This window comes from Mus musculus, chromosome 2 (genome assembly GCF_000001635.26).
Source record: "Mus musculus strain C57BL/6J chromosome 2, GRCm38.p6 C57BL/6J".
Taxonomy (NCBI): domain Eukaryota; kingdom Metazoa; phylum Chordata; class Mammalia; order Rodentia; family Muridae; genus Mus; species Mus musculus.
The window spans coordinates 153,031,146-153,053,553 of NC_000068.7; the positions used below are offsets into that span (position 1 = coordinate 153,031,146).

The 22,408-nt window shown below is 50.4% G+C and overlaps 1 protein-coding gene and 1 long non-coding RNA gene across 5 annotated transcripts in view; one reads left to right on the forward strand and one right to left on the reverse strand.

Moving 5' to 3' along the window:
* The first annotated feature begins 706 nt into the window (after positions 1-706).
* The window catches only part of Xkr7 (X-linked Kx blood group related 7), a 28,443-nt gene continuing 6,741 nt past the window's right edge, over positions 707-22,408 (forward strand). The window contains exons 1-2 of one of the 4 annotated variants that reach the window (NM_001011732.1): positions 707-1,453; positions 21,569-21,771. In NM_001011732.1, the coding sequence (NP_001011732.1) occupies positions 870-1,453; positions 21,569-21,771 (787 nt within the window). In that variant the 5' untranslated portion in view covers positions 707-869. Of the gene's footprint in view, positions 1,469-19,873; positions 20,806-20,838; positions 21,267-21,568; positions 21,772-22,408 lie in introns of those variants that run through there. The other 3 variants (XM_030250595.1, XM_006499323.3, XM_006499321.4) reach the window with 3 other exon arrangements.
* Positions 10,199-21,654, reverse strand: Gm32286. The gene is made up of 2 exons (XR_375138.1): positions 21,588-21,654; positions 10,199-10,703 (listed from the first exon to the last, which is right to left on the reverse strand). It is a non-coding gene; the product is annotated as a predicted gene, 32286 (long non-coding RNA).

Below are 22,408 nucleotides of genomic sequence, written 5' to 3' on the forward strand. Positions count from 1 at the left end.
AGCTGACATTCTGCAGCAGGTGCCCCCGTTGTCACCTTCTGGCCCTTCAGGGTCCAATCCATCGGAAATCGCCAGTTTTATCGTTCTGCACCCCCACCCCCTCTTCCGGACATCCTAGAAAATGTGGCCTCCAGTGGTGATGGGAGTAGCTGTTTGCACTTGCTCTTTCCTTCCCAAGGGGTTCCCTCCCATCCCTTTCCTCTGCCTTGCCTAATCAGGCTAGTGGCCAGATGAACGCGGTTCCTAAAAGAAAGGTGATCGAGAGACCGAGAGACCGCAACTCAGAGAACCGCAGTTTCTCAGCTTGAAAAAGACAATGAGAAAAGAGATCTCTCAAGATCAAAGGAGGGGATGAAACAATAAGTGAACACGGGGGAACTAGGAAGTGGCGTTGGAAGGAGTGACTGCTAACGGGTTATGGCAGGTGCCCAAGCAGCTGCCCCCACCCCTGTCCTTTTATTCTCAGACCTCGGCCTCCCACCCTCCTGGGACATTGCAAGACCCAAACCACCGGAGGTACCACAGGAGATCAATGGAAAAGGAGAGGATAGGGCGGGGGCAGTCAAAGGGGGAGGCCAGAGGCAGAAAGCATGTGGTTGGGCCCCACGCCTCCGAGGAAGCCATGCGAGGGTGACCTGGGATGCTCTCCCCACCCCGGCCCCCTCCCTTCCCAGGGGGCGGCCCACATCCAGGCCGGAGCCCGGGCGGGGCGGCGCCGGCAAGGATGAATAATTGAGGTAGAGGGGAGGAGGAAGAGGAGCGGCGGAGGAAGAGCGGGAGGCGGGAGCCGCCCGCGCAGGGTCCTCCCCACTCCGCACCCCACCCGCTCCGCCGCCCGGAAGTCGCTCCCCGCCTCCTGCTCCGCCAACATGGCCGCGAAGTCGGATGGAGCGGCGGCCGTGGCCGGCCCGGGGCCCGAGGGGCCGGCGGGAGCAGATCGGGGCGGGGCGGGAGGGCGCGGGGAGGCTGCGGCGGGGATCGCGGGCCCGGGACCGGTGGAGGCGGGGTGCCCGGGGCCACGCTACGAGCTGCGGGACTGCTGCTGGGTGCTGTGCGCGCTGCTCGTGTTCTTCTCCGACGGCGCCACCGACCTGTGGCTGGCGGCCTCCTACTACCTGCAGGGTCAGAGCACCTACTTCGGCCTCACCCTGCTCTTCGTGCTGCTGCCCTCACTGGTCGTGCAGCTGCTCAGCTTCCGCTGGTTCGTCTACGACTACTCGGAGCCCGCGGGGACCCCGGGACCCGCCGTCAGCACCAAGGACAGCGACATAGTCGGAGCCGCCATCAGCACCAAGGACAGTGCTGTCGCCTTCCGGACCAAAGAAGGTAGCGCGGAGCTGGTCCCCCGGCCCGCACCATCCTCGGCCGGCACCTACCGCCGCCGCTGCTGCCGCCTCTGCGTCTGGCTACTGCAGACCCTCGTTCACCTCCTGCAACTCGGCCAGGTCTGGAGGTAGGAAAAGAGCAGGTGAAGGAAGCTTGAGTCTGGGAGTGGGATGCCGCCCCAGATCTGCTCTGGCCTTTCTAGCCCGCCCTGCTCCTGTCCTGACCCTCACCCCGACCCACTCCATTGCCGCTCTCATTTCTTTGCAGTCAGCTCCTCACCTCTGCAAAACTCTGTTGGAACCATAGCTTTGATCTGGCTAATGGGGCAAGATGGGGTCAGAGATTCTGAGTGATGTATGCAGAGAACAAGGGGACACTTGGAACAGGACCACAGCGATCCTTCCAGTCCTGACCCTTCCCCCATGTCCAGGTACCAAGCCTCGACTTAGGAAACCACTCAGAAGTCCTCCCTACCACTCACAGGCACTCAGTTTAGAATTGCAGCCCACCCCAACATCCTGGAAAAGGCAGCTAAATGACTATCCCGCCCAAACTTTCTGGTTTTGTAGAGAAAGGGCCTGGGGTGAACCCAATTCAGCACTGGTTAGCTCCTACTTCCTAAGGAGCTCCACAGTGCCGTCCCATCCCCCAAAAGGGACCAAGGAGATTTGGAATCTTGACTCTGACACTAGATGGCTACTGGCTGACCCTTAGTCTTCAGACCGGATGCTGAGGCTTCATTCAAACTGTTCACTTGCAGGCTTCATCCTTTGCCAGCAAGTAGGGTGCCTGCTGGGCTGAGGTAATTGGAGAGAGGGGGAATTCTAAACCACAGCTCCTCTCAAATCAGGATTACTCTAGTTCCTTGGGCTGTACTCTGCGGTGACAAAATGGGTTTGCTTACTGTGTGATCTTAGGCACACCTCCTCCTCCCTCCAAGTCTGTTCTCTCACCTGTGAAATGAGAGGAATCTCTGCTCTTCTCATCTTGCTGGCTTACTGTTTTGTTTTGTTTTTTTTTTAAACATGTTGGGATGAGCAGGCAAGAGGAGGTCTGTGTGGGGACTCTGGAGACTGGAACATATTTTGGGAATGTCAGGGATTACCGCGATTATAACGGAGGTGTGGAAAGCACAGGGAAAGCCACTCTTCAGATATAGAAGATGGTTATTTACTCTGTTGCATTTGAATGGATTCTGCCTAAGTCAGAAGACTTTGTTCTGAGCTGAGCATTGGACACTGGACCCCTGGTGTTTGCCCCAGCTGCTCACTTGCTCTGTGTCACCCTTGTTATTCTGTTGGCTCTCTCTCTGCCTTAGTTTCCCCATCTTCCCCAGCCAAGATGATGTGTATTCTACTTCTGTTGCCCCAGAGTAAGGGGAAGAGGAAAACACTATCCATGGTCTTATTATTATTAGCTTGACACACAAAAATATTCATGTCTACATCCAGGAACTAATCTGCATTTATCATTCTGTGCCCAAGTGGACAGATGGTGAGTTATTTTTAGATTCTGAAATGGTAACTTCCTATTCTGGGTAGCCAAAGCTTCATCCCCCTTTCCCTTTAGCCTAAAGTGGGCCAGCTGCCCCACAACTCACAGGCTGCCTTCCTCCCCATTCAGAATCCACATACACGAAGCTAATAGTAATCTTCTTTCTTGAACAGAAATTGAGTTTCCCTCCAATAGGGAGAAGAACTGAACTAGATGGGCGGAGGGTGGGGGGGAGTGGCTGGAAATGGTTGAAGGCCCATTGAACTCCATGGTTCCCAATACAAATAACTCTCCCCGATATTTTCACTGTTCTACACTGGGAAAGTGAGAGCTGGGATGAGATGACTTGGAAGGGAAAACAGTCAATGAGAAGGGGGAACCTAACTTGGGGAGGCCGTTTGTGTCCACTGCATGGCATTTCTAAAACTCAGAATCTCTCTGGGAGAAACAAAACAAAACAAAACAAAACAAAACAAAACAATCGACTGTAATACTATCAGGCCTGTAAAAATCTTAGATGTTAGAGTTTATTTTTTAATTCTTCCTCTCAATTGCATTTCTTTTAAACATTTACTTAGGCACTCGAACCCTAATTTACAAGGCTATTGTAATTATTTTATTAAGTCCTTGATTTCTGCCAAGCCTACTGGTTGCCCCCTTCCCTTTTTTTTAAACCTTCATTCTCTCCTGTGTCTTCTCTAATAATTCCATCCTGTGCTTAGTATTATAATTTTCATTTGGCAGATGAGGGAAGGGAGGCTGGGGTGGGGGGACACCCTTGCCCAAGGTCACATAGTGATCAACTGGGAGCTTTGGAACTCAAGATTCTGCATCTTCAAAACCCAAGTTCAATTTATCCACCTTGCAATCCTGCCACCAAAGTGTTCCCCAAAGCTTGAAGAATTATGAGTCTGAGATTGTGAGATTGCACGGTGATAGAAAGTCCCGCTGCTGTTTCATAGAGATAAGAATGTGAAGACCAGGGGGGCGGGGGGAGACAGTCGAACCGAGTGGGTGACGATGAGGAAACTGTACTGTGGGAAAATGCTGCATTTGGGGAGGGTGTATTTTCAGACGACTTAGGTTTTCATCTTGGTTTGAGAGTGACCTTGGGCCAGGCTCTGTCTGCTTCTGAGCCTCAGTTTCTCTGTGTGTGAAATGCCATGATTAGATGTGGTGATCCTAAGATGTGATATCATTCTCATGATCCATAATGATGTGGTACAGTTCCATGTGACCACCTGCTGCCCAGAACAGTTTAAGGTCATCAAGGTCAATTTGGGATCCTCCCCCAACACCCTCTCTATGTCTAGGTTGTAGAATTGCATCCTCTGCCTCCCAATATGCCTGCCCTTTGGACAGGTTCTGAAATGAGTTCATCACCTGTGGGGTATTTTGTTCCATGCATGGGGCTGGGGTCCACAGAGAGCTAGAAAGCAATTACTGCCAGCTTGACTGTTCAGTAAATTCAGACTCTGCAGTCAATTAGGATAGATCTCAGAGAAATGGCTATGGGGAATGAAATGTGCCCACCAGGCCACATTAACCAGGCTATAGTTCTGACTCTGGGTCTGCTATCACTGAATACTGTGGACCCTTGTCCCACAAACTTTGGATTCTTAAACTGCCGTGGGCCTAGATAAATAGGAACATTCAGAGGAAGTAGAGAGAAGCCATGCAGTCTGGCATGCCTAGAAATTAAGTGGTGTTGGCACATGTTGGCTTACCACATGAGGTATTCCAGAAGATGTTCTAAGCGGCAAGGCTGGGGCAACCAGAGAAAACTGAGCCCTCTAGGGCGACACCCGAGAGACTGCTGTTTATTCTCTTCCTGATCCTACACTAACTTAGTTCTAAATTTCACTCAGAAAGACAATCTCAACTCTCCAGGATTGCGCAGTGCCTTCAAAAGCCAGGAGGAGTCACTTAGACAAGGGCGCATGGGGTGTCAGACAAGGGGGCAGTGTTATGGAATACAAGTGTCCTAGACAAGATACAGATACCACCTGGTCACTCTCTAATGATTCCATGAGAAATCATGGGTCCAACATTGCCACATCTTGATTTTTTTTTTTTAAGGGCAATGGGAAATTGGAAAATCAACTACTAAGATGTTTAAAAAAAAAATAGTGTCAGCAAGGGCCAAAAAAAAATGACTCTGTGAGTAAAGGTGCCTGCTACCAAGCCTGCCTGACAACCTGAGTTCACTCTCTAGGACCCACAAGATAGGAGAGACTGACCCTGACAAGCTGTTCCCAGGTCTTTACATACCTGTGCAGTGGCACACACACATACACAACCAACCACACACTCACGCACAACTTAAAAAGTAGCATCAGCCAAAGGAAACATTGGAGCGAGGCGTTCTTTATATCACCTCTAGCAAACACTTCACACGAGCTATAAGGTCCTTTAGTCAGAACATCACATGAAAGGAAGGGGCTCACAGACACCGCACGCCTGCCGTGTGCTAACAAGGCCTGTGTGAGAGGTCCCAGGCATCCTGTATTAAAACCTTCCCTCTGTGGTTAGTGATACCTTCACCCATCAGACAAGGAAGCAAAGCTCAGAGAGGTCAAGGAACTTGATTGACGTTACAGGAGGAGGGGAGGGGAGGCTCCTTCCCAGCTTTGTCCAATCCTCAAACCTAGCCGCATCCCTGACATAGTGCATTTGGTGTATTGGGAATCCTAAGAAAATGCCTCGAAGCAGTAACAGACTGAGTCCCTGGGAGAGCAGCAATGAGATCCTTTGGTGGGGCATGAAGCTGGCTGTGGGCTGGACACCAGCCTATCCTTATCTACCTCCACCCGAAGCCCTCTGAGCCGTTAAGCCACTGAGGGCTGTTAAGCCAATTAAAGTCCCAACTCTGCCTCCTCTGACCCTGTGGGCAGCAAAGCAGTAAGCCATGAATCCTGCTCTCCCTAATCTTGAACTCATGGGCCCCAGCTTTGCCCAGATAAGCATGGCTTCCTAAGCCAATTAGTGTGAGGAGACCTGGCATGGGATTCCTCCCCAGCTGTCAGAGTCTGAGCACCCTGAGGTGGTGGGGGGGAGGTGGTGGTGAGCTCCTGGGGCCTCCCTCTTACAGCTCACTAAGTTCAGCTGTACTGTTGCTGCCTGTGTGTGCCAGCGAGTCCCACACACCAGAGAACTTGTGTCGTGAGTCAGTGCAGCTGAGAGATCAAGCTCTCGGTCCCTTCTGAGGAGCTCCATCTTTGGCATAATGTGAAGAGTTTGAACTCTTTATTCAGCATCTCCATTCAAATCAAGCCACCTAATCCCCATGCCTTCCAAAGGAGAGAGCATAACTGTACCTATCTGCTTCTGGCTTTAAACATACCAAGGACTTAGCAAGCGCTGCTCCCATCACTTAAGTGTTCAAAACCTGGTGGCAGGGCAAGTGGGATGCCTCGGCAGGTACAGGAGAATGACACAAAGCCTGATAATCTGAGATCAACCCAAGGGACTCACATGGTGGAAGGCGAAAACTATGAGTTTCACAATGTGAGCCATGGCACACACAAACCACCCCTACACAGGTGCACACAAAATACTTTAAATGTAATTAAAAAAAAACCTGGTAGCTGTGATTAGCACCATCGTTGCTCTGTGAATAGTAGCCAATGAGTAGAGTGGGGGGGGGGGCACAGTGATGTGGCACCCACGGATTGAATCTGCAGTTACTTGTGGAACACCTGCTGTATACCTGGAACTGTTCTAAGTGCCAAGGATAAAGGTGTAATTAAGATGGCAGCGTGGACGACAGTGGATCACATGGTAGCAATGCTATGTGAGAAGATGAACTAGGGACTGGGTAGATGGTTCATTGCGGGGAAAGCTGAGTTGCACAGGCATGAGGAGCTAAGCTCTGATCCCTGGTACCCACAGAAAAGGCCACATGTGCCTGTGACCCAAGTGCTGGTGAAGGAATGGAGACAGGTGGCTAATACTCTCACCCCACACTCAGTAAAAGACCATGTCTCAAGGGAATAAGGCAGAGAGTGAAACAACAGGATACCCGGTACCCTTCGGTGGTCTCTGTGCGCACACCTGCACATGCGCACAGGTACATACACCACACACACAAAGCTGAAACAGAGCAGGGAGCTAGCGAGTTTGCAGAGTAGATGACCTGGGGAGGGTGGCCTCACTACAAGAGATGGCACGTGGGTGAAGGCTGGGCTAGTAAGTGAGATGCAATACCCTTGTATCTTCCGCTTTCTGTGACTTTGGGCAAAGGTTATAACTTAACCTGCGTCTTGGTCACCATAGCAGCATCATGTGGCTTGGGGTGTATGAGCTACACAATATATGCTTCATGTGCGACACCTTGCTTGGAACACAGAAGCATCTGATTGTAATTAGCCCTTTCTGTTTTCATATGTATGTGTAGCTTCATTCCCAAATCACAGTCTCTCCAAATGGTGTCTCTCAATCCTCTCTCCATCATTTCAACCCGGTTACCCACTGCTTTTGTATTGGTTATGAGTCTAGGGTTTTTGAATCATCACACTTACATCTGAAGCATGTTTACAACCGCTTGGACTTGGCTACAGCCCCTTCACAAATGTTCCTCCCTGTGCTGACTTGGCAGGGTTGTTCCAGTGTGGCCTCCCCACCCTCCTTCGGGGGAGACCATCCCCGGTGTGCTCTGCACTCTGCCCTTCCCTCCCCTGCTGTCAGGGCAGCCACAGTCCACCAGAGCCACTCCTAACAGACACAGAGGCAGCACTTAGGCCCTGTCTTCTGATCTATAAAGACCACACAGGCGAGAAACCCTGGGGATCCAAGGGGAGGAAGGGCTGGAAGGAAATGGCTTTGAACCCCAGCAGCTGGGGCAAAGGTCCCTGGGGAGAGGAGGAGGTGATTTGAGATCTACTCTGGCCTTTCCATTCGCCACCCTGCCTTTGTGAAAGTGTTCAAATTCTTAAACCTGGAACTGCTTTGGCCCTCCTCCACCATGGCCCTCCCACCCCACCCTGCCCACAACCAGAGGCAACTGGGGACCCTGGATCTGATACTCAGGAGTCCCAGGGTGCCACTGGCTCCCCTCCCTCCCCAACCCTGCATCAGAGGCTCCCCTCCCTCCCCAACCCTGCATCAGAGGCTCCCCTCCCACCCCAACCCTCCATTAGAGCACTTGGCTCCACTGATGCCCAGGGCCTGCCGCCTCCTCCTCCTCCTCTTCCTCCTCCTCCGTCTGTACCCTCTCTTGCCCCCCCCCAACCAGGGAACCCACACACCCTTTGTCCTGGCTGGTTTTGTGTCAACTTAACACAAGCTAGAGTCATCAGAGGGGAAGGAGCCTCAACTGAGAAAATGCCTTCATAAGATCCAGCTGTAAGGCATTTTCTTAACAATGATCAACGGAGGAGGGTCCAGCCCATTGTGGGTGGTGCCATCCCTGAGTTGTTGGTCCTGGGTTTTATAAGAAAGCAGGCTGAGCAAGCCTTGAGGAGGAACAAGCTAGAGAATAGCACCCTTCCATGGCCTCTACATCAGCTTCTGCCTCCAGGTCCCTGCCCTGTTTGAGTTCCTGTCCTGACTTCCTTTGGTGATGTGGAACATCAATCTAGAAGTGTAAGCTGAATAAACCCTCTTCTCCCCAACGTTTTGGTCATGGTGTTTCATTGCAGCAACAGAAACCCTAACTAAGACACCTTTGAAGGCCACACTTCCATGTTGCCTCTTTCTGAAAGCTTTTCCTGAACAAACCCAGGACCACCCTCAGCATCTCACACCATCTTCTGCTTATTCAACCAGGCAAAAACCATCTTTCTATTTTCCTAAAGTGAAATTTTCTTGGCAGTTTTGTTTATGGAAGAGTTATGCATTCCAGCCACCCCCAAATCGTCTCATTGAGAAGGAATATGATGAAGAGAGATTTCCACTTGCTAATTAGATTTTAGGTTGGCTTATGTTTTGAGACAGGGTCTTACCAATGGCCACTAAGTGGCCTCAGGTGATCTTGAACGTCTGATTCCCTCAGCTAGGATTGCAGGGCATGTCACTACACCCTGATGTATGTGGTGCTGGGTACGGACGGAGTCTAAGGACTTGGGCTGTGGAGGCAAGCACCCCACGACTGGAGCTCTATCTCCAGCCCACAGTTAGCTATTTCTTGCATTGTTTGAAGACTTTACTTCTGATTTTTAGTTCACTAGGACATAACTGATTACATGCATGTGTGTTGTAACACTCAGCTATTTTGATGGGTGCCATGGCACCCACCTCTGTAATTCCAGCACTTGAGAGATGGGTTCAAGGCCAACCTGGTTTACATAGAGAGTCAGCTAAGGCTACAAAGTAAGACCCTGTCTTAAAAACAATATTACTAATTAAGACTTAGATTACATTATTGCCTCTGTGACAGACAGGATGAAGAACAAGGACCTGCAGAACCAAAACCCTATCCCACCACCCACACGGTTTTCAATGATCCACTTAACCCTCTAAACCTTGGTTCCTTATCATCTTGGAGGAAGGGCTAACAGTCCCTGTGGGTAGGTATATTGGCTATATGTACAGGCATACTGAATGAATACATAGACCATGTTTTATACATTATCAAGCATTATTCAGCACACAGCAGTGCTCCACATTAGCTAGTATTATTGACCCATTTTACAGATGTGAAGCTGAGTTACAGAAAGGAGTAGGCTCCCAGTTGATAGCAAAGCCAGGGCTGAAAATTATGTGGTCAAGACCCCTGAGTGCACCTGTGTGGGTTCTAAACCATTTTACTTTCTGCTAGCTAAGTATATGCTTTTGGAAAACATTTTAAATTATATGTGTACATGTGAGAGTAGGGTGTGCATGTGAGTGCAGTTGTCCTCAGAAGCTAGTATAAACATCACTTGCTCCTGGCTTACGTTACAGGCAGCCGAGAGCTGTGTGATATGGGTGCTGGGAACTAGACTCAGATCCTCTGTAAGAGCAGCCCATGCTTTTAACTGCTGAGCCATCTTTCCAGCTTTGAATATATATATTGAGTGTGTGTTTATGTCTTCATATGTGAGTGCAAGAGGGGATATGCTATGGGCATGTACAGAGGTCAAAGGGCAACCTTGGGTAGTCAGTCCTAGCCTTACACCTTGAGGCAGGGTTTCTTGCTTTGCATTTGTGTACACTGGGCTAGCTGGTCCACTGCTTACTGGGGCTTCTCTTCTTTCTGCTTCCCCATCTCACCAAAGGCATGCTGGGATTACAGGCACACACACCACTACACCACACACACACACACTATAATGCTAGTCTCCACACATGCACAAGTGCTTTACTCAATGACCCACCCTCCTAGCCTGGTGAAGTGTTTTCTTATAGACTGATCAATCAGGTATTATTTTGAGAACAAGAAGGAAAAAAACCAGAAAAGCATCTATAATGTTTTACTTTAATGTAAAATAAAGCACCTGCCGCTACTGTTCCAGACTCTTCCTCAGCTGTGCCCTGGGCCCATCACTCATTCCTGTCAGCCCATCTGGCTGGTTTCCCCACAGACCACAAGCCTGGGGAGGCCTGGCTGGGCCCTTGTTACTTTTGGTGGCCGTGCACCCAACCAGCTGGCACGGAGTCCAATCCCCCAGAGGAAAAAGGTGTCGCTGACATAGGACATAGAAGATGTAAAATCCCTTGTGTGAAGTGGGTGCTTAATAATGTTGATGTGAACGGAATAGAACCTTTGAGATCGGAGTTTTAGGTGAGCCATTTCCTCCGTCTGTAAAGTTTAGGTGAGGACTTGAGGGTTTTGGCCTGAGTTTTCCCAGAGCTTGGGAAAGAAGACAGAGGAGTGGAGCACTCTGGATCCCGGGCAGGTCAGAATCTCATCACACTGGAGCTGTGCGATCCTGGGCACAGTTGCTTCATCAGCCAGAGGCTGTCTGTAAAATAGCAGAGAGATGACGGTTCTGCCTGAGTTCCTTTAGAGTTGTCAGCACTTGTCACAGAGTGCATCCTTAGAAAGCACTGAGTGCTGCTACCCTTATGGGCTAACCCGTCCTACTGCTTAAGGGTAAGGGGAAGAGTATGGCAAGGAGCTCTTGGGGTCCTAATTCCCAGTGACCCTCACCCACTGAGTCCCACCAAGGAAGATCCTTGTTCTGTGGCTCCAATGTAGCGTGCACAGTGAGGATCTGAAGTTAAAGGGGGATGGGATCTTTTGCATAAAAGCAAGAAGACCTCACAGCTCTCACAAGGGCATGAACACCCACCAGCAGAGGGTGTAGAGGAGGTGGCTAGAGATGCTGTAAGCGGGGACTTGCTTTTGCTTCATTTTAAAGGACACATGAAATGACTGTAACACCCTTATGGTTTAAATTCGCAGCCCTGACTTGGGGTCTTGTAATACCGAGTCCCATGCTGCTAGACTGTCACTTTGCAGGCAGCAGATCGGTGACATTTGGGGAGACCCAACCTGGGATGTATTTTTTCCCCATAATTTCATCTCACCTGCTCTCTATTGATTTTGTTTTATGTATTCAATTTTTAATTTTAGTTCACCTGGTTTTTTTGTAGTGCTGGGATCAAATCCAGTGCCTCACCTAGGCCAGGCAAGCGCTCTCCCCCTGAGCTACATCCCTGGTGTTGCCTATTCTTTAAAGCAGCATTTTAGCTTTTAGCACGTTAAATTCCAAACATATGCAGGAGCACAGTGACTAGGCTGATGAACTTCACAGTGTATCATTAACGCCGTCATAGAGTTCAGCGCTGTCTGACTCCGGGCTCAGCAGAGTTCTGGGTCTGCACTGTCTAAGGTGGGAGCCCCTAGCCACCAACAGCTATTGAGCCCTTGGAATGGGAGAAGAGGGATGGGTGAGCACGCTTTAAGTGAATTTAACTTCCTTCAATGTATGTGTATGTGTATGAGTGTTTTGCCTGTAGGTGTATATTTCTACCATGTGCAGGTGTGTATGTGCACGTGTATGCATGTGCATATGGGCCAGAGGACACTCTCCAGGGACATTTCTCAGATGTCTCCTGCCTCTTGTTTGAGACAGGAGTCTCTCTCATTGTCTTAGAACTTCACCAAGAAAACTAGACTAGCTGGCCAGTGAACTCCCAAGGACCAGCCTGTCTTAGATTCCCAGTTTGCTATCATCACTGGGGTTGCAGGTATGATCTACCAAGCCTGGCTCCCCACCCCCACCCCCCAGCATACAGGGGTGTTTTGCATGCATGTATGTTTATACACCATGTGTATGCCTGGTGCCTGTAGAGAGAGCATCGGATCCCCTGGAACTGGAGTTACAGATGGCTGTGAGCCACCTTATAGGTGCTGGGACCCAAAGCCAGGTCCTCTGGAAGAGCAACAAGCATGCAGTGCATATAAACCCATGAGAGCACAGAAGGGTTTTTCTCTTAATATCTTGAGATATTTCATTAACTAGTCCCCATCATTTCCAACTTGGGACTTTCCTTTTTGCATTAATGTTCAAATTTCTGGCTGGACTTGAAAAGGTTAGAAGGGAAAACAAAATGACGCCCCTGCCTTTTGAACTGTATCTTCTCCCAGGGTGGGTGGTTAGAGCTGAAACAGGCTGCCTCTTTAGATAGGCTATGCCGCTATAGCGCCCCAGTCAGAAACTCCAAATCTACTTCCGGAATTTCTGTGAGACCACAAACAGCCAGGTGTGATTCTTTCTGTCTGCATTAGGTTCCAGATACCTTCAAACATCACCAGGAGATTGGAATCAAGGCCCCTCCCCACTGTCTCTTGACATCCTAGCTCCACCCAGGAGCGAGGGACAGGATGGGACATGGGGCTTGGGGGAAAGCAAAGGACCTTCAGAACCTTCAGAGCACAGGGCTCTGAGCTTTAGTCTCTCTTGCACATCACTAACCCATAACATAGCTGGCAAAGTTGAGGCCCAGAGAAAGGGAGCTGTGAGAAGCCTGGTCCCAAATATGGTTGCCCCAGAGCAGCTTTCTGCTTTTCTACTGAGCAAGAACATGGACACTGGCTGGGAGCTGGTGAGAGAGGATGGGATGGGAGAAAGTCACAGGTTTTTAGCTAAGACCTAAAATCAGTGGCCGGAAGTGTCTGGCCTGGTGCCAGCAAAGAAGAGGGGCTGTGACTCTTCAGGGGCTGTGAAGGAGAAGGGAGACAGCCTGGCTCCCAGCACCACATGAAATGGGAGCCAAACGTGTAAAATCACATTCTTTGCTGACATTTAGGATTCTTTTGGCTGCCAACCCCAGGAAGGGCCTATTTTCTCATCCTTGCAGGAGTGCTCAGAATTGAGGCGTAAACCAACAGGAGGGGGGTGTTGAAGCCATTCTTCCTGGGCTATCCTGCAAAACCTACAGGTGGGGTCTGGGTTCCCCTGCTCAGCTTGATCCACTCCCTGGTGAAATGAGGGACATCTCTGTGTCCTGAGACACAGCTCCATTGCTTTCTTGATGTTGGAGCTGGGCAGAGTCCCTCCTCCAAATGTCTGATAACTGTCTCCTTTTTTCATAAAAGCCCATTGTTTTCTCTGACCTGGCAACTGACCTAACCTCCACTCCATCTAGTGAGTTCTCCACAGCTTTTACCTCTAAAACTGCTGCCATCTTTAAAACCTTCCTGGGTCATGAGATAAAGACCTTTGCTCAAGTTGTTTCCTCTATCAAAATCCCCTCTCCTCTCCCCTTCCCACCTGCTTAGCTCCTGTACCTACTTCAGACTCCTCAGCAATCAACACTTCCAGAGACTCTTCCCTGACTGTAGAGCCTTCCCCACTCCCTCTGGTATTCTCTATGCTGTAGCACAAGACCTGGTCTGGACCATCACTGGAGTCTATGGAACATGGTTTTCTCCCACTTACACAATGATTGAATCAGTGCCCAGGCCTTCATTATTAAAAATAGTGCCGACAAATGGGTTGAATCGCTCTTGCTCACCCCTGTGTCTACCATAGTTCTTGGCACATAGTAGGTACTCAGAAGTGTTGAGAAAATAAATGGGGCTAAGAAGATAGTTCAACGAAGGAGCACATGCTTAGCTCTGGGATCACTCCCCAGTACACACACACACACACACACACAAACTCACACACACACAGATACATACACACACAGAGATACACACACACACAGGTACACACACACACAGATACATACACACACAGAGATACACACACACACAGGTACACACACACACACACACACACACACACCAAATGAACCTTTCTTTTGATGGTATTCAGTTTTTCCATCAGAAGATGGGCTCCTAGTCACAGAAGTCACATGGCTGCAGTAAAGATTTTAGCAAGGTACAAAATAGAATATATTGAATGAATGGCAGTTACTTTCTGCAGTGGGTGGAGACACCCCCCCACCCACCCCCACACACACACCCAGAAAAGAAACTGCCCATTGATCTCACCTAGCCAGACAGATCTTTTCTGGCCCTCTGTTCTTAGGGGCAGCTTCCGTGGGAAAGCCAACTTTGCCAGAAATTACCAACTTTCTCTAGTTAGCAATTCTGACTTTTTGTTTTGTTTTGAAACAAGAGTCTCATTATGTAGCATATATTAACTTGGGATTTATTATGAAGCACAGGCTGGTGTTGGATTCACAGGAATCCTTCTGCCTCAGCTTACTTGTGTTGAAGTTTGAGATAGGGTCTCACTCTATATAACCTAGGCTGGCCTCAGAGCAGCAATCCTCCTGCTTCAGCTTCCCACGAACAGGCTTATAAGCAAGTATGATCATGCCTAGTTAGAAAGTACCAGGTTTCTTTCCTGACAAAGCCTGTGAGCAGACAACTTTAAGATGCCTTGCTTACGTCTGGCTGGTACCACATTACCACTTTCTGGTTTCCCAGTTGTGCTGGAAGGTTGGTGCTTGATGTGGGTTATCGTTATCGTTATTTGTAAGCCCTGCACATGGTCCATCATCCTACAAAGAGGTGAAGGACTCGGAGGGTTAGCCCCCACCCTCAACCTGCAGGTGTCAGGCAGGGCCCATCTTGGAGACAGGGGTCTTTAGCAGGCCTGCAGGCTGCTTCCTGGATAGAGCGGGCAGAGCGGGGGAGCCTCTGGAAGCTGTTGTGGTTTTGGCTCAGAGCCCTGAGGGGGAGTGGGGAGGGGCGAGAACACAGGCTCAGAAACTCGGAGACCAGAGACCGACAGATGGGAGAGCTGAGGATGTGAGAGACACAGACAGACAAGAGAAGAACCCAGAGTCAGGAAGAAGAGAATCAAGCAGGAGAGGACGGCTGGAAAACGGGCAGTCATGCTGAGCCATGAGCTGAGCAGTAGGCCAGCAGATGGACCAGTTAGTGAAGGACTGGAAGCCCCAGGCAGAGAGACCCACAAGAGGAAAAAGAAAAAAAGAAGCGTGTATCCACAGGGCAGACAGGCTGGCCCCAGAGTGTAGGTCAGACTGTCAGATGAATGCAGGGTCTGAAGAACAGGATGGTACAGCATAGACGGGCGGGATGGTAAGAGGCCCACAGACTGGCTGGCCACAGTAAAGGGATAGATAGATAGAGATGATCGATGTTCAAGGGGAGACACCACCAACAATGATCTGTTGTCTGAGGCCATGTTTGCCTGTCTGAATGGAGATTAAAACCAATGACAGAAACTTCACCTCACAGGAGACAGATGGGGTAAGCTGGGGGCTGAACTCAAGTTTCTCTGGAACAGTGACCCCCTACTTCTCGCCATTAAAGCAAACCCCTTGGGCTCTGAAAGATGCTGGTCAGAGGAGCGACCTGATAGGGAAAGAAGAGTGAATTCTGCCCACTTACTGACCCTGCTGCCCACTCACGGAGGTCACAGGGTTCTGAGGGAGCCATGAACCCAGAGTAGGTGGATTCCAACACTAACTGTTGGCCTCTCTGTTTTCGCAGACCAGGCCTGTTTTGCTCCCAGCCCCACCTGTTTATGCTTATTGGTTCCTCGGCTTCCTCTTCTAGACCAAGCTTCCTCTCTTAGCATGCATGAGACAGTGAACTGGAGGCTGGCAAGATGGCTCAGAAGGCAAAGACACTTACTACCAGGCCTGACCACTTGATTTTGGTCCCTGGGTCTCACATGTGAGAAGGAAAGAGCTGACTCCCACAGGATGTCCCCCAACCTTCACACATGACACACACACACACACACACACACACACACACACCAACCTCCCCACATGGAATACACATGCCTACATACACACATACCAACCTCCACACATGGCACACACATGCCTACACACACACACACTCACACATAATTAACAAGAAATGCAATGATATTTTGTTTGGTTTAGAGACAGGAAGTCAGAAATGACACAACAGGATTTGCATCTACAATCCCAATTCTTGGGAGGATAAAGGAGGAGCAATCTCATGAATTCAAGGCCATCCTGGATTATTTAGCAAATTCCAGGCCAGCCAGAGCTATATAGCAAGAATCTATCTCAAAAAAAAAAAAAAAAAAAAAAAAAAGGCTAGGAACCAGAAGTTCAGTCCCAATAGACGTCTCCATAGCCCTGTAATTGGCTTTTGGTTAAAGGCACTGGCTGCACTAGCTGCACTGGCTGCTCATTCCGGCCTTCAGGCCACTAGCATCTGATAATCAGAAAGAGGCACCAGGGAAGACTTCCTGGAGGAAGAACAACAGAATGAATCAGGAGTGGAGTGCCGGGAGGTGTTCTGGCTCTGTGCGGACTGAGACAGGGAAGCCCAGGGTCTGCTAAGACCAGGAAGGACACACACACAAGATTCATTTATCAGTTCATTCAACATTTATACCTGTCTTCTACCTGTGCGAAAGCAGAGGAGACTCTGGTGACCATTACAAACAAGGCCTCTGCCTCATAGAGCACCAGTGACAGAATAGAAAGAAACTGTCTAGGGGCTGAGGATGGACCTCAGCTGGTCGAATGCTCGCAGAGCATCCACAAAGCCCTGGGACTGATCCCAGCGCTTCATAAACAGAATGTGGCGTCTCACACCTGCAATCGGGAGATGAAGGCTGGAGGACCAGAAGGAAGGCAGGGATGGGATGGACTAGAATGAACCTTAGCGGTGGGAGGTGCCAATGTGGGATGGGTGGACTCCTCTAAGGATGTGTTAGGGAGCGGATGAGGAGCCAGGCAGAGCAGGATGTGGGGAAGCACGGAGCGAGTGCAAAGCCCTGAGTCTGGAGCGAGTCTGGCAGGGAACTCCCGCTGCAGCTGGGGTATGGAGAACAAGCAGACAGTGGTTTGAGATAGAGAGATGAGCAGGCCAGATGGTTGGGAGAAGCTTGGGTTTCGTTCCAAGTGTGATAAGAGGCCTGTGTATGGCTTCCAGAAAGTGAGTGACCAGATCTGTAGGTCTCTTAGAATTCTCCACTGATTGCTATGCAGAGAACGGACTGTAGGGGGCAGGAGCGGATGGAGGAGACCCACGGAGAAGGGAAGGCTGATGTGGTTGGTTGTCCTGGCAAGAGATGAAGGGCGCTTTGTACCAATTGGTGGCGCCCACCCGAGAGGTGGTTGGAAATGGCACTGGATGCATTTTGGAGGAAAACAAAGTCTAGTTTCTTTGCCTTGAGGTGGGGTGTCCTGTGTGGGTGTTATCAGCCCCATCCACTGTGACATCTGCTTCTTTCAACTTTCAAACCGAGCAGGGTGTAGCGAGCAATAGAATTCCTAGAGGAGGTTTCAAGAGCAGTCGCTCGGTAGCCACAGGAGCCAGAGACCCCCCACCCAAAACATGTTCCTCTTCTCTCCACCGATGCTATGTGCACATCCATCTACAATTTGTAAATTACTGTTAACTCTTTATCATTTGATGCTTACAATGAGGAAGAAGAAAGATTCAGGAAAGCTGAAACTACCCAAGGCCATAAAGCAGGGTCCAGGGCAGGGCTGGGACACACCCCAACACGGCCAGTATTCTGCCATCTTGCCTTTGGGATTTTCATCCTGGTGGCTGTGGTGCACATAGGGGGCACAGCCCTGTTCCAGAGGAAGGGCAATTGAAGCCGGAAATAAGGTTGCATGTCCTCAACAGTGTAATTTTAAGGCCTCAGTGGCTTAACATCTACCAAGCATGTTAGAATACAGCCACATCAAACATCAAATGTAAATTATATATAACCAAATAAAAGCCAAACTGCAAAAGACTAGCTGACATCATGTTCTGCTTTGCAGACATTTAATTAAACATTTATTAATTTGGATTCTGCAGGGGTTTTTCCCCCTGTTTTACCCCCACAAGCCTCAAACACTCTCCTAAGCCCATGAACATCTCACAGGCCCCTCCCTGGCAGAGAGTAGTGAGTGCTGGCTGGAATTACAACCACTGTTTTGGTCCCATGGCCAAAAGGACAAGAGTGAGGCTGGGCTCAAAAGGCTCAAGCCTTTTGTCCCTAGGCTGCAGTGTGGCTTCTGCAACTCTTACACCCCCAAGCTCCATGGATGGGTAGCAGCCGCCTCCTTTTCATCCCTCCCCATGGCAAGCCTGGATGGTGTGAGCCCTTTGTCTGCGGTTAGCTGGAAGCTGGCAGAGGAGAGAGTAGGAGTGGGCGGGGAGGTAGCAGGAGGCCTGCCAGGTGGTGACGGATGCTGGCGGGGTTGGCACCTCCCTCATCCTAACCTGGGCGGAAACAGATGGTCTTCTAGCTTCAGAGAAACTTCCAGGGTATTGCTCTTCCCCAGCTCCCCAGCCCCCTGCACATTGGACCAGCTGGCCTCTCCTTTCTATTCGAAGTCAGAGCCACAGGAGTGAGGAGGGCAGGAGAGGTGGAGGCCTAGAATGAAGATTGGGGTCCCCAGAAACCCTGGGGTCACCTGCCCCCCATCCCCAGCCCTCACCACTGGCACTTCCAGGTCTGTTCTCTTCCCCTCTAGTGCACCACCCCCTTAGCTCAACTCTGTCACTGCTAGCCCGCAGGAGCAGCCCCAGCCTCTCCTTGGCTTCCCTCCAAGCCAGCCCTCAGAGAGGGCTTTGAAAGCTCCGAGCTGATCCTATCACCTCCAATTCTGGGATTCAGATTAAAAATTAAACCTTTACTCTCCAGTCCATATTCTTTTTTTTTTTCAGGGATGGAACCCAGGTTCTTGTGCATGCTAAACTTGTACTCCACTACTGAGTAGACCGGTAGCCCTGCAGCCCAGAACTGGTTGCAGAATTTGGTGAACTTTCGCAATGTGATGAACTGTGAAAATTCTGGTCTTCCTGGGCCCCTGTCTCATTGGAAGCCTCCTGTCTGGACCCAGCCCAGCAAATCTCAGCCTATTTCCCTGGGAGGGCATGGGCTCTCATGGCCTCCGTACTTTGCATCTACCCATTCTCCTGAATGTCCTCATTTCTTGCTGTCCTGAAGTGTGTGTGTGTGTGTGTGTGTTTACTTATTTGCATTTTTATCTACGTGGGTGCATTGTCTGCAAATATGTTTGTGTACCATGTGAGTGCAGTGCCCATAAAAGAAAGTACTTGCTCCCCTGAAAATGAAGGCCCAGACAGTTGTGAGCTGCCATGTGGGTGCTAGGGATAGAACCCCGGTCATCTGGAAAAGAAGCCAGTGCGTAGAACCAATGAGCTGTCTCTCCAGCTTCCCCCCACCTCTAGTGTTTTTATTGTATTTTATTTGACTTTTTTTTTCCTACACAAAGTCTCTTTTCATAGCCCAAGCTGGCCTTGAACTTGTGGTCCTCCAGACTCAACCCCTCAAGTGTTGGGATTACAGACAATATGTACTTTAAGACTGAAATCTAAACCAGGCATGATGACGCCTAAAGGGAGGGAGGAAGGCAGTGGAGGCAGAAGGATTAGGAATTCAAGACCTGAGCTGGAGAGATGGCTCACAATCAAAACTATAAGGAATTCAAGACCTGAGCTAAGACAGAGTTTGAGGTCAGCCTGGGTTACACGAGACTCTACCTTAAAAACAAAAAAACCAAAACAAACAGAAAATTAGCATGGCATCACATACCTGTAAAGCCAGCACTCAGAAGGCAGAGGCAAGCAGGCTGGGAGTTCCAAGACATCCTTAGCTACTTAATTCTAGACTAGCCTGGGCTACCACAGATACTGTCAGGAAAGAAAGAAGAGGAGAGAGGGTGAGGGGAGGGAGAAACTGTTTCTTGCAGGAAAACTTTCTTGACTGCTCTCCTTCCTTGACAAAGTTTTTTCCCTCACTCTCACGGCAGGGTGAGGTATGTAGGGACACGGACCTAATACCGAGGTAGATAGAAGCTCGCCTGCTTATAAGACAGTGTCATCCATGACACTGGCGGTAGGAATCCTATGCATGAGTGGGGGAGGGGCGGGAGACTCAGAAAAATGGTGACCTACCACAACTCATCAAAAGAAACCCAGTCCAGTCCTGGGGCTACCCAGCAGCCAAGAGAACAGCAACTTTCGCTCCTGGGAGCCAGGTGTCATATTGGGGGTATGTCAGTAGCATTAATTGGGGCCAAGGGGACTGCATGTTTTTGGCTACATTTGGGGGAACAAAGTTCAGGACTTTGAGGAGTCAGAGCCAGCAAGCCCACCCCTCTCATTATCATCTGGAGGCCCTATAGCACCATGGCTTCTTCCACAGCTGTCAGCACAACATGTATAAAGTTGGTCCCCTGGCTCCAGTGTCCTAGAAATGCCAGCACTTTCCCATCCCTAGTGTCTCCGTTTGAAGCTCAGGCACTAGGTCACTGGATCTGTGTCGGACAGTCTGCATCTGCTTTTGGAGAATTTCTCTGTGGTATGGACAAAGAGCTAACCGGCCATAGGCACCTAAGCGTTTCAGGGACTGGGGAGAGACAGGTTCTGTGGTCACAGGGAGGAGTTAGACTCAGTTCCTCAAACCGTGTGGACACTGCTCTTTCCCATCCATCCTCTCTGCTACTTCAGAAGGAACGAGGACTCAACAGAGTAAGTTAGAAGTAGAGTTGGGGATTGAACTCAGACCTTAGATCCTCCCCTTCCTGCTCCGAGGTTGTTGGAGCCATTAAAGCCAACCCACGTACAGCTGTGTATTCATTCATCTGTGAACACGTGGATTGAACACCTACTATGTGGTAAGAGCAGAGTGTACTGTGCTTAACAGGTGATTGTAGTCGCTGGCCTGGAGCTCAAAGCTGGGGGAGATGTGTGCCTAGCCAGGAAGTTCAACCTGCTGCGGCAAGGGCTGAAGTAGAAGCGGGTGGGAGCAAGGCTAGACTGAGGGGGCTCCTAACTCCCCGCACATGGTCAGCAGAAGCCTGATATTTGAAACATGAGCAAGACTTACCCAGGTTTGGGAATAGGGTAGGAACAGGGAGGCGTGTTCCAGGTAAAAGGAACAGCAGAGGTGTAAAAGCCGGGTGTTGAGGAGAACCATTAAATGTCCTGGAATCCGCGGCCTGTGCCAAGCAACCATGGAGTTTGTTGGGTGAGCAGCTTTCCTGAGGCCAGGAGCAGTGAGTGGGTCAGGACTCGGGCCTGACACCAGCTGTGATCCATACAGAAAACCCATGAACAAATCTCTTCAAAGTTTCCAGTAAGAAGCGATGTGGTGTTCGTTACTACCTGGAATCGAGTTCTGGTTCCGCTGTGTGACCTTGGGCAAATGCTATGGTCTCTGGTTCCCAGTTCCTTCCTCTAAACTGGAGATGAGGCTAGGACTAGGCGAGAAGCTAACGGGTGCACTCGGTGCTCTGCAACCACGCCCCGCAGAGCCTATTTTACAGCCACAGTGTAGGTCCTGGAGGTGGGGGGCTTACCCCGGCGCAGGCGGGAAACTGGGGTAGGGAAAACACGAAGCCAGAGGAGCCTAGAGCTGAGTACCACCTCCCCCTGCAGGTACCTGCGCGCCCTATACCTGGGACTGCAGAGCCGCTGGCGCGGGGAGCGGCTGCGGCGCCACTTCTACTGGCAGATGCTGTTCGAGAGCGCGGATGTGAGCATGCTGCGTCTGCTGGAGACCTTCCTGCGCAGCGCGCCGCAGCTGGTACTGCAGCTCAGCCTGCTGGTCCACCGCGGCCGAGAGCCGGAACTGCTGACGGGTGAGCCCCATCCACCACCCGCTGGCCCCTGGGGATAACCTGTGCCCGGCTCCCAAGGCAGAGTTGCTTGCCCAGAGTTTAGGGAACCACACCACCCTCACCACTTTCTAGGCCTCTCCATAACCTCCCCTCCCGTCTGACTTGTTTCTCCACTCTGACACCATCCCTCAGACACCCTAGACTCCTCTCACTTTTCCCTATTACCAGGGTTGACCTTATCTTGCCTCTGCCCATCACTCCCTCCAACCAAAATTAGGCCTCCCGAGGGAGCCCTCTGCTGGCTACGTTCTACAAACTGAGTCCCAGCCTGCATCCTCTGGGGACCCCTTGCTTTATGGACCTGTTCAATCACCATCCGTTTCCAGAGAATCTACCTATCCCTTCACTAGATGTCCTGGTCTCGTACCTTGTACCAGGTCCCGTTCACGCCAACACTGCCCCTTCTGAAACACTCCGGTCCAAGGCAGTCAGTGTCACAGAAAAGCCACACCACCTATCTCTAACGCAGCTCATGGTCTTTGCACCAACACACTCTCTAACCCATCCTCAGTGTCTCAAGGCTCCAATCACTAGCGCCCAGGCCCCTCGGATGCCTTCTGCCCTCTCTCCAGCCCAGAATTCAGGGCCCTATGTGGGA